We start from the raw sequence: 12748 nt of genomic DNA on the forward strand, positions 1-12748 counted from the left end.
TGGTTTTTATTCTTATTCAGATGGTATGTTACCATCTGAGTCTAGGGCATAAAGTCAACAGAGCTGGGTTTGAATTACCTCTCTTTATCTCCGTATAGTTAGGAATATGCCCTTTTTCAAACAACAAAAACCTGGCTAAGCAATGGCTTGAAGAAGGAAGGGGTTTATTAGTTTCAAGTAAAAGGAAATTTGAAGGTAGGCAGACCAGAAAGGGGCATCTGCACAAGGAAATCATTATGGTTCTAGGTTTCCTGTTTTTCTTTCCTACATTGTTAGAGTATATCATTCAACCTCATGGCTACTATGAGGATGAAAGCAAGATGACTGCTAACCTTGTTTTCCAGGCAGGAAAATAGGACAAAAGCTTCTTCCTAAGGTTTTGTCCTTTGTTTAGCAAGGGAAGTCCTTTCCCAGCACACTTTTACGTATCATTAGTCAGTACTGTCAGATGGCCACTACTAAATGCAAAGAAATCTGGGAAGGTAAGTGTTTTGGCTTTTGAGCCCCAGTGCTAGAGAAATATAAGGGGAAAAACAGACTGAGTGGCTTTTAGATAGCTAATTCAATGCCTGCCATGCTTCGGTTTCTCATCTGTGCAGGGGAGACAATAGCTAACACATGATTAAATGAATATAGACACTTCTGGATTCTAGTAATGGCAGATTAAGTGATTCCGACTGTTAGTTATCTATTGCTGTGTAACAAATTACCCGAAGATTAAAGCAGTACAACATTGTTCGTTAGGTCACAGGTCCGTGGATCAGAAATCCAGGAGTAGCTTAGCTGAGTGGCTCTGGCTCAGAGTCTCTTACGAGGCTGCAATCAAGGTGTCAGCCAGGGCAGCGGTCATCTGAGGCTTCTGAGTATCATTTGGATACTGTAAAGGAATCAAAATTATATAACTTTATCTCCAAGCTTCTCTTTTCTTATGTGACATTCGGGTCATTTTTTACAATGACCTTTACATTTCTTCAGATCCATGCCCTTCACTTTGGTTTTAGTTTTTCCAAAGGGGATATCCCTGGTGAATGACTATGTAGAGATGATTCCATCATCTTGTAGACCCAGGTCTACACATACTGATTGCTTGCCTTAAAATGGATGTTATAGGCAAGCAGTTTCTCCTAAATGTTCTTGTTTATTTAAAGGAATAGCTGCTTCAAACAAATTAATTTCTCCCTAATTTTCCACTACTAATTACCTGTAAAATAAAAATAGTTTATTTTACCATGCTCATCTATGATATGGTTTTCATCTATGATATTACCATACAGTAACTCTGCTGTTAAAAAAATTCATCACATAATTTTACTTCTCCATAAGATGATATAAGCAGTAAGGTTCTTTCAGATGTGTGAGGGAAATTAAACTCTTGGTTTTTCTATGTCTTTTCTCCTATTTGGTGCTTGGGATACTGATTTTATTTTATAGAGGGAAATAAACAAGACTTCATGGTAGCTAGCAGGTCTGACTCCTATCACACATGTTTTTAGGCATTTCCAACCCTGTTTTGTAAGCTCACTGATATTTAGTCTGGTATGTTGGGGAAATTTTTACAACAAAAAGGTATTTTATCCTAACATTGGAGTACACTTCCCGTATCTCAGCTATCCCGTAATTCTTTTTTTTTTTTTTTTTTTTTTTTGCGATATGTGGGCCTCTCACTGTTGTGGCCTCTCCCGTTGCACAGCACAGGCTCCGGACGCGCAGGCTCAGCGGCCATGGCTCACGGGCCCAGCCGCTCTGCGCCATGTGGGATCTTCCCGGACCGGGGCACGAACCCGCCTCCCCCACATCGGCAGGCGGACTCTCAACCACTGCGCCACCAGGGAAGCCCTATCCCGTAATTCTTCATACCAACTCCACTAGATGGCGCAGTAGAGCGAGCGCTAGATCAGGACCCTGCGTTGCTGGAGGGAGGAAAGCGAAGCCTGTCAACTAATTATACTAGTGATTGAGAAAAGCATTTGTGAAAGCACTTGCTCTGTTGCAAATAATCTGAAATGGATAAATAAAGAGTGGGAGTGTCCCCAGTGGTCAGCATTTTTGACAAGATAGAAAGATGGGAGAACATTTGAAAATATGAGCACAATTTGAACAAATGCCTCTAAGGTGAGGTTGATTGTGTTATTACTATTGGTGTTCACTAGGACGGACACACACACACACACGCACACGCACGCGCACACACACACACACACACACACACACACACACACACACACACACACACTGCCCTCCTATCCCGACAGGAATCCTTGTTTATCAGTTTACTTCTTAAGGCTCATCCTTCCCCCCCCTTTTTTTTTTATCTCTGAAAATATTTTCTTCCTGATCTCATCTCAGTTTTTGGCCAGTTTGTGGCTCTAGCTGTAATCCCTTGGACTCTTTTGATACACTTTTCTCCCATCAGTATTATCAGTTTTATTCAAGAAACATTTTAACAGCCTGCTGTTCGTAAAGCCTTGCCTTAGATGTCAGGTATACAGAGCAGAGAAGTGAGGTAATGACTGTGAGTAAGAAGACATTGTGCTTGGCATTTTGTCCACATTATACTGTTTAATTCTTATAGCAACCCTATTGGACAGACATTATTTCCCCATTTTACTGATGAAGAAATTAGGCTGAGAGGCTAATTCGTGCAACATCACACAGTCAGTTAAGGAGTTGGAACGCAAACCCTAGTTTAACTCAAACTTATTGTCTTCAGTATTTTGCAATATCAAAAATGATTAAGGTGGCCACAATGTTAAAAATGTGCATGAACCATATTTCTGGGCAGACTTAAATAATTGTTAGGATGAAGTTCCATGGGAATGCCAAGAAGGGTTCATTCCATCTGGGAGATCAAAGAAGGCTCAACCAAGAAGATGGGTTTGAGAGTGGCCTTGAAGGATGCATAGGATTTTATTAAACAGGTAAAAGCGATCGGGGCCTTCCGGGCTGGTAAAGTGCAGCAGAAGCAAAGGCAGGTTAGCTGTAGAGCACACACTGTATCTGGGGAATGGAGGCCTTTAAATGCCCAAAAGAGTTTCACGTTAAAAGCGATGAGCTATCCCAGGGGTTGTAGGGGAGTGATGTGCTCCGTTCTGAGATTTGAAGGGAAGAGTGCTGTGCCACTGTGAAGGAGGGGTTGAATCATTATTTTAGTGGTCCGTGTGAGAAATAATCAGGATCTGAGGGAAATGGAGAGAAAACTAAGGAACTGCAAAAAGGTGCTCAAAAGCCCAATCTACTGGATACTGGAGGTGAGGGACACGGGAATTGAGTTACTGAGCCTTCTAAACTCTTCTTTATTAAAATTAAATTACTTATTTTTTAAAGTTATTAAATTACCGAGTGGGTAATGATTCTAGTCACAACAACAGAGAGCACGGTGGGGGAAGCTTTTTGTTAGAGTGTGGGATTGAGTTTGGGATAGTTCTGGGGTCCCAATGACCTACACTTGGAGCTTTCTCACAGGAAGTTGTCTGGAGCTTGAGATGCAAACCTGGGGTGACTTCTGTGAGGCCATGAGGATAAGACCCAGTGAAAGAGGGCAGAGTCTCAGGAATACTTCCATTTGCAGGTAATTGTGGGGTCTGGTTACTGTACGGTAGGTGGTGGTATTTGTTAGACTAGGTAAGTCGATGTCCCTAACTAAGGGACTTGAGGATTGAGTGCAACTTGTCTCTTAGTGAATAGGAGGCCAGAGAGTGAGTGACTAGGCCAGGGTGGCGGAGATGCAGGGCAGGAGATAAGGAAGATTGTGCAGGAGATCTGGGGACAATGTAGCAGGAAATTCAGATCTCTTCCCACTTAAGAGTTTGGCCTCTCACAGGAGCGACCAGCAAAGGTGGGAGGTCCGCAACCAAGATTCCATGACGCACTGGAGATTCTGGCTTAGCGACAGTTAGGTCTTCTTCCACATACTTTCTCCACACCCACTTCCCTGGAAGCGCTCCCAGACACGGCTTTTAATTCACTCTCTATTTACTGTTACCTTCCTTAAAAGCAAACTCGGACTGTAAAGAGTAGCAAGAGGGAGATCTTACGGTGATCGAATAGATCTGTATTTGATTGTAGTTCTGTATTTGATTATACAGATCCACACATGTGATAAAGTGACACCCACACCTATTTTACCAATGTTAGTTTCCCAGTATTGATATCATGCTATTGTTATGTAAGATGTAAGCATTGGGGGAAACTGGGTGCAGGATATAGGGTCATCTCTGTACTATCTTTGCAACTTCCTGTAAATCTGTATTTTTTAAGGCAGGTGATTCTGTTCAGTCCATCTCTCTTTGATATCTTTGTTCTAGACCTATTGACTGACAACCAATTTGAGGCCTTTCTCAATACCCCTTAATTGTGTTTAAGCATCAACCTTGAAGTTTTTTGTTTGTTTTTTTTTAATTTCTTGGATTCAGCTCCGTTTGCCTCCAGATCTAACTGGCTAGCTTCCAATTCCAATAATACTCTGTCCCCCACCATTATACTTATTTTACTATTTTGAAAAAGAAAGATATATGATAAAAAGATATACCTACATATGTCCACATATATAGATTTGTAGGACAGAGTTTCATCAGTTAAGGGGTTTAACAATGACCCAATGCTCTTTGTTAACTCACCCATCCACCATGTTTATGTAGGCTCTGTGTTCTTGTGTTATTCTGTCTAAAGACCCTGATGCAGACAATCTTCCACCCTTTACTGGTAAAAAAACTAAAAACAGTAACAGAAGTAACTGTCCTAAGATGATTCAACCAGTGAATGGTCAGGCCAAAGGCAGAATTAAATCTTTCAAATATTTCAGCTGTAACTGTTTACTAAATTAGCCACTTTAAAAAAAAAAAGAAGCTCACCAATACTTACGACAAGGACCAAATGAAAACCAGACAGTGTGCCTAAAAGAAATATAAAACATTTCTATCTTTTATTGTCTGTGGAAATTGATGACAAGAAGTAGGATAGAGGAATATAGAGGTGTTTTATGTATTTATTTATTTTAAAGCAACAGGTACTTATTGAGGGCCTTAAATTCAAGACCCTATGTTGGTTGTTCCTGGGAATACAAAGAAGTAAAATGTACATATACTCAAGGGGGTTATGCTGTGGTTGGTGAAACATTAATTTACCTATAAGCAGTAATTAGCAATGCATTTATAGTATGAACCACAAATGGCTAGTAGTATAGTAAAAACAAACAACTATAAATGTAGTATAGTAAAAAAAAAGAAATCTATAAAAACTTCCTAGGATTGGAGACACTGATATTCTTGAGGAGTATGGACCTTGAAGGAGGAGAAAGGGAACAAGAGATACAAGATAGGCAAGTAGAGGGCTGATGTTCTCAATCTACTAGGAGGAAATAGAAGCATAGACTTTTCTTCTGCTTACTTTGGGCTTAATTTGCTCTTCTTTTTCTAGTTTCCTGGGTGGAAACTTAGAATACTAATTTTAGATCTTTCTTCTTTTCTAATAAATGCAGTCAATGCTATAAATTTCTCTCTGAGCACTGCTTTTGCTGCATCCCACAAATTTTGATAAGTTGTGTTTTCATTTTCTTTAGTTCAAAATATTTTAAAATTTCTCTTGAGATTTCTTTGACCCAGGTGTTATTTAGAAATGTATTATTTAATCTGCACATATTTTGGGATTTTCCAGTTATCTTTCTGTTATTGCTTTCTAGTTTAATTCCTTGTGGTCTGAGAGAAACTTCATAGGATTTCTGTTCTTTTAAATTTGTTTAAGTGTGTTTTATGGCCCAGAATGTGGTCTAGCTTGGTAAATGTTCCATAAGAGCTTGAGGAAATTGTGTCTTCTGCTGTTGTTGGATGAAGTAGTCTGTAGATGTCAGCTGTAGCCAGTTGGTAATGGTGTTGTTGAGTTCAACTGTGTCCTTACTGATTTTCTGTCTGCTGGATCTGTCCATTTCTGAGAGAGGGGTGTTGAAGTTTCCAGCTATGATAGTGGATTCATCCATTTCTCCTTGCATTTCTATTAGTTTTTGCCTGTTTGATGATCTGTTGTTAGGCACATACACATTAAGAATTGTTACGTCTTCTTAAAGAATTAACCCCTTTACCACCATATAATGCCCTTCTTTATCCCTGATCACTTTCCTTACTTTGAAATCTGCTCTGTCTGAAATTAGTATAGCTACTCTTGCTTTCCTTTCATTAGCGTTAGCATGGCATATTCCTCATCCATTTATGTTTAATCTACATGGGTCTTTATATTTAAGGTGAGTGTCTCGTAGAGAACATACAGGTGGGTTCTGCTTTTTGACCCACTCTGACAATCTCTGTCTTTCAGTTGGTGCATTTAGACCATTGACATTCAAAGTGATTACTGATATAATTGAATTAATATCTACCATATTTGTTACTGTTTTCTATTTGTTGACCTTGTTCTTTGTTCCTATTTTTGTCTGCCACTCTTCCTGCCTTTTGTGCTTTTAATTGAGCATTTTATATGATTCCATTTTCTTTCTTTTTTAGTGTATCAGTTATACTTCTTTTTTAAAATACTTTTAAAAATGGTTGCCCTAGAGTTTGCAATATACATTTACAATTAACCCAAGTCCGTTTTCATATAACACCTTACCACTTTATGGGTGGTATGAGTGCCTTATAATAACAAAATAATACTAATTCCTTCCTCCAGTCCCTTGTACCATTGCTGTCATTCATTTCACTTATATATAAGTATACAAAAGCATGTGTGTGTATAAAATCTAATACACATTGTTGCTATTATTATTTTGAACACTGTTATCTGTTAGATCAATTAAGAATAAGAAAAATAAAAATTTTAATTTTACTTCATTTCTTCTTTCTTTGATGTTCATCCTTTCTTTATGCAGATCTAAGTTTCTGGCCTATATTATTTTCCTTCTCTCTAAAGAACTTCTTTTAATATTTCTTGCAAGGCAGATCTACTGGACAACAAATTTCTTCAATTTTTATTTGCCTGAGAAAGCCCTTATTTTTTCATTTTTGAAGGATGATTTGACAGGGTACAGAATTCTAGGCTGATGGATTTTTTCTTTCAACACTTTAGGTCTTCCACTCCATTCTCTTCTTGCTTGAATGGTTTCTGAGGAGGAGTCAGAGGTAATTCTTATCTTTGCTCCTCTGTATAGGTAAAGGTTTCTTCCTTCTGGCTTCTTTCAGGATTTTCCCTTTATCTTTAATTTTCTGTAGTTTCTGAAGATGATATGCCTAGGTGTAGTTTATTTTGTTTGTTCTTGACATTTATCCTGCTTGGTGTTCTTAAGATTATTGGATTTGTGGTTTGGTGTCTGATACTAAATTGGGGAAATTCTCAGTCATTATTGTTTCAGATATTTCTTCCCTTCCTTTCTCTCCTTCTCCCTCTTGTACTCGCCCTATGTGTATGTTTCACCTTTTGTAGTTGTCCCACAGTCCTTGGATAGTTTGTTCTTCTTCTCAGTCTTTGTTCTCTTTGCTTTTTGGTTTTTGAGGATTCTCTCTCTATATCCTCTAGCTCAGAGATTCTTTCCTCAACTGTGTCCAGTCTACTCGTATGCCTATCAAAGGCCTAATTCATTGCTGTTCCAGTGTTTTTTTATCTCTAGCATTTCTTTTTGGTGCTTTGTTAGGATTTCCATCTCTCTACCTACACTCTCCATCTGTTTTTTTTTTTTTTTTTTTTTTTTTTTTTTTAGCGGTACGCGGGCCTCTCACTGTTGTGGCCTCTCCCTTTGCGGAGCCCAGGCTCCGGACGCACAGGCTCAGCGGCCATGCCTCACAGGCCCAGCCGCTCCGCGGCATATGGGATCTTCCCAGACCGGGGCACGAACCCGTGTCCCCTGCATCGGCAGGCGGACTCTCAACCACTGTGCCACCAGGGAAGCCCTCTCCATCTGTTCTTACATGCTGTCTACTTTATCCATTAGAGGCCTTAGCATATTAATCACGGTTGTTTTAAATTCCTGGTCTGATAATTCCAACATCCCTGCCGTCTCTGGTTCAAATGCTTGCTCTGTCTCTTTAAGGTTTTTTTTTTTTTTTTTTTGCGGTAGGCGGGCCTCTCACTGTTGCGGCCTCTTCCGCTGCGGATCGCAGGTTCCGGACGCGCAGGCTCAGCGGCCATGGCTCACGGGCCTAGCCGCTCCGGGCCGTGTGGGATCTTCCCGGACCGGGGCACAAACCCGTGTCCCCTGCATCGGCAGGCGGACTCTCAACCACTGCGCCACCAGGGAAGCCCTAAGTTGTGTTTTTTTTACCTTTTGGTACATCATGTAATTTTTTCTTGATAGCCAGACGTGATGTATTTGGTTGTTTCTCAGTTATTTTTTTTCCCCCCTGAAGTGGTACAGGATGGCTTAGAGCTGGCTGGAGTTGGGTATTTCCCTTCCCCTGGTCACTTAGACTCTGAAAGTACCCCAGCAGGTCAGGCTCTGATAACTACTTTCCCCGCCGAGTTCAGGCCTTGTTAAAGAGAACAGAGTGGTCTGGCGCATTTCAGAGTGCTCTGACGCGTTGCAGTGCGTGGCGCTTTTCCCCTCCCGCTGACAGACGGAGGAGGGATTTTTCTCTGATATTTACTGTGGGAAACTGGTCAAGCTCCTGGAGGTAAATCTCAACAGTGTTGTGGGCCCCCCATGACCAGGTCCTTATGTAGTTTTAACTCTCAGAGCTGTGGTCCGCACTGAGCCTCCAGCAAGCCGTCGATTGTAGTTCAGGTTTTCCTACCCCGGCACTGGCTCCCGCAGCTGTTTCTGCTTGTGAGTCTGCTCCAGCAGCTACAACGCCCGGTATTTGCCTGTCTCTCCAGGCTTGGAGGCTGCAGTTTGCCTTGTGTCCTCCCCTCTCTTATGGATCCAAGAGAGTTGACTTTTCAGCCTGTCAGCTTTTTACTTCTTAAGACCAAGTGGCTACTCAAGCTCCTTGCTTGTGGAAACGGAAACCAGGAGTCCCAGAGCAGACCTTTGAATCGAAGAATCATCTAATTAGCTCTCTGATCATGGGTAAGTTATATAGTGTCTCTGGTCTCAGTTTTCTCACCTATAAAATGGGAGTTTTAAGGGCACTGACTTCTGGGCTCATTGGGAGGATTGAATAAGTTAGAATGGAGACTCCCTTGATGTTTTAGATGCTGCAGTATCTTCCTCCATTTGGTTAACTGTCTGTTTACTTTGAGTTTTGCCCATAGTGTTATTCATGGAAGAGAAATGCTTAATTTTGATGTCAGAATTATCAACTGTTTACTTTGTGCTTTGGGGAAGACTTATTTAAATCAGTAAAAAGTACTTAGAAGCCTAGTAGAAAAATGGGCAAAAGATATGAATAGGCAATTCACAAAACTAGTAACCTAAATGACTAATATGTCTATGAAGGAAATACTCAACCTCGCTAACAGGGAAATACAAACCGAAAGCATCATGAGATATTCTACTAGAGGGTGGTGTTCTGGCAGTACCTAGCAAAGATGAATATACATGATTTGTGACGCAGCTATCCCAACCCCGGATATTTATTACAGAGAATCTTTTTGCGTAGGACATGGGTAGGAGGTTTACAGTGCTTTTTTATTAGTCATCACAGAAGTAGTAGATACACATTGAGTAAGTTCTGTAGCAGTCAGAAATAATGAACTATAAGCGTACATAGCTGGAGAGATGATTGTTCAAAACCGTGGTGTTGGGTGAAAAAAGAAAAAAGAATAATATTTGTAGCACAAACCATTTATGTAAATTAAAAATTTATACACATAAAAACATAATTTTCCAGCTTTATTGAGGTATAATTGACATATAATGAAAATTATGTATATATATATTTATGGTGTACAATGTAATGTTTTGATGCAGGTATACATTGTGAAATGATTACCACAATCAAGCTAATTAACATATTCATCACCTCACATAGTTACCGGTTTTTGTGTCTGTGTGGTGAGAACATTTAAGATCTACTCTCTTAGCAAAGTTCAAGTATACAATACAGTTTTATTATCTGTAATCATCATGCTGTACATTAGATCTCCAGGAGTTCTTCATCCTGTATAACTGTAACTTTGTACCCTTTGTAATTTTAAAGAGTATATTAACATCCAAAGATAATATCAAGGAAACATTCTCTAGGTCCTTATGTTTGGGGGCAGGGGGAGGACAGAGTGGGAAATAGAATTGGGGATGCTGGAAACAAGACAAAAGATGGACATTGTGTAGGTGGAAGATGATTATCCCAACTCTCTGACCCTAAGACCCCACCCCCCCCAAATGAAAGCATCCTCAAGTTTTGTGAGGACGATTAACGTTACCATTGTAACAACAGTTGCTGTCTTTGATAGGTAATGATGGTGAGGGAAATATGGGTGAGGGTGAGGAAAATTTTATGAAACAAAAGGATTTTATGGAGATCTAATGATCTTTGTAAATTAGGTAAGGTTAAATTAAATCAACATACTTCTCAGATCATTCTGGTTAATGCCAAATGCAAATTGTAACTTCAAAATGCAGTTTTACAAATGTTTCAACAAATGATAGTCCTCTATACTTTCTTTTTATGTTTATCATTACTATTAAAAAGTTGATGTTGAATGCATATTCAGAAAAGTACACAATTCATAGTTGTTTACTTTAATGAATTGTCACAAAGTAAACATATCATCACCCAAGTCAAGAAATGGAATACTACCAGAGAAACCAGAAATCCCCCTGTGCCCTGCCCCAAATGCTGCATCCTTTCTCCTCATCAAAGACCTATTGTCTTCTAACACCATGGCTTAGTTTTGTCTATTTTTGAACTTTAGAACTTTTAAAGGCTTTCGTATAGTAGGAGTTTGAAAAACAATCTAAGGCTGAATATTATATTTGTACTTGACAAAGATTTCATTTTGTAAGTAGTATTTTTTTTAAAAATTGAGTTTCTAATTGTTCATTGCTAATATATAGAAGTTGAATTATTTTTGTGTGTTGGTCTTGTATCTTGTGACCTTATCAAACTCACTTATTAGTTCTAGAAGCTTTTTGTAGCTTTCTCAGATTCTTCCTTGAGGGCAATCATACTGTCTGTGAATGGGGACAGTTTTTTCCTTTCTAACTTGTAAGCCTTTTATTACTTTTTATAGCCTCATTGCAGTAGCTAGGATGTCAAGTATGATACTGAATAGGAGTGGTAAGAGCAGACATCTTTCCCTTGTTCCTGATCTAAGGGGAGAGTATTCAGCCTTTCACCACTAGGTATGGTGTTAGGCAGAGGTTTTTTGTAGATCACCTTTATTTTTATTTTTTAATTTTAATTTTATTTTTGGCTGCGTTAGGTCTTCATTGCCGTGCATGGGCTTTCTCTAGTTGCAGTGAGCAGGGGCTAGTCTTCATTGCAGTACGTGGGCTTCTCATTGCGGTGGCTTCTCTTGTTGTGGAGCACTGGCTCTAGGCGTGTGGGCTTTAGTAGTTGTGGCACGCGGGCTCAGTTGTTGTGGCTCATGGGCTCTAGAGCGCAGGCTCAGTAGTTGTGGTGCATGGGCTTTGTTGCTCTGAGGCATGTGGGATCTTCCCGGACCAGGGCTCGAACCCGTGTCCCCTGCATTGGCAGGTGGACTCTCAACAACTGAGCTACCAGGGAAGTCCTGTAGATGTCCTTTAATACAGGGGTCCCCAGTCCCTGGGCCACAGACCACTACTGGTTGGTGGCCTGTTAAGAACCAGGCCACACAGCAGGAGGTGAGCAGCGGGTGAGCGAGCAAAGCTTCATCTGCCGCTCCCCATCACTCCCCATCGCTCACATTACCTCCTGAACCACTGCCCCTCCCACACCCCGCCCGTGGAAAAATTGTCTTCCACGAAACTGGTCCCTGGTGCCAAAAAGCTTGGGGATCACTGCTTTAAAAGAAGTTCCTTTCTCTTTCTAGTCTGCTGAAAGTTTTAATCATGAATAGATGTAAAATTTTGTCACATTCCTTTTCTGCATCAATTGGTGCTGCCTTTAGACTGTTGATAGAGTGGATTACATTGATTGATTTTTGATTATTGAAACCAGCCTTGCATTTCTAGGATGAACTCCACTTGGTGGTGGTATACTATTATTTTTTTATATTGCTGAATTTGGTTAGCTAATATTTCACTGAAGATTTTTACATCTATATTTGTGAGGTATATTAGTCTGTACTTTGCTTGTACTGTTGTATCAGTGTAGTGCTAGTGTCATAAAATAAGTTGGGAATTATTCCATCTTTTTCTGCTTTCTGGAAGAACATTGTGTAGAATGTGTGCCATTTCTTCTTTAAGTGTCAGGTGGAATTTACCAGTGAAACAGTCTGGGCATGGGAATTTCTTTTTCAGAACGTTTTAACCATGGATTTAATAGTTTTAAGATTATGTAGGTTATTTATTTCATTTAGGGTGAGTTTTGGTAGTGTGATTTTTTAAGAAATTGGTTCATTTTATCTAATTAAAAAAATTGAGATGTTCATAGTATTTACTCATTATCCTACTAATGCATATTGAATCTATAGTGATATCCTTTCATTCCTGATATTGGGAATTTGTGTTTTTTATTTTTGTTTTCTTTTCGGTCTTTGAAGATGTCCGTCAATCTTATTGTTATTTTCAAAGAACTAGCTTTTGATTTTGTGATTTTTCCCTATTGTTTTCCTGCTTTCAATTTTATTGATTTCTATGTTTTAGCATTTCCTTCCTCTGTTTCCTTTGGGCTTATTTTTCTCCTCTTTTTCTAGTTTATTAAGGTGGAAGCTTAGATTATTGGCTTGAGATTTTTTTTCGAAAGTA

The 12748-nt window shown here is 39.6% G+C and overlaps 1 protein-coding gene across 11 annotated transcripts in view; it reads left to right on the forward strand.

The window, feature by feature from the left end:
• The first annotated feature begins 7262 nt into the window (after positions 1 to 7262).
• MYO3B (myosin IIIB) overlaps positions 7263 to 12748 on the forward strand; it is a 506873-nt gene continuing 501387 nt past the window's right edge. For 9 of the 11 annotated variants that reach the window (XM_079925177.1, XM_079925176.1, XM_079925170.1 and 6 more), the window contains exon 1: positions 7263 to 8983. In XM_079925177.1, the coding sequence (XP_079781303.1) occupies positions 8980 to 8983 (4 nt within the window). In that variant the 5' untranslated portion in view covers positions 7263 to 8979. Of the gene's footprint in view, positions 8984 to 9826; positions 9911 to 12748 lie in introns of all 11 variants that reach the window. The other 2 variants (XM_079925182.1, XM_079925171.1) reach the window with 1 other exon arrangement.

The sequence above is a fragment of the Stenella coeruleoalba genome (assembly GCF_951394435.1).
Source record: "Stenella coeruleoalba genome assembly, chromosome: 6".
In the NCBI taxonomy this organism is placed as follows: Eukaryota; Metazoa; Chordata; class Mammalia; order Artiodactyla; family Delphinidae; genus Stenella; species Stenella coeruleoalba.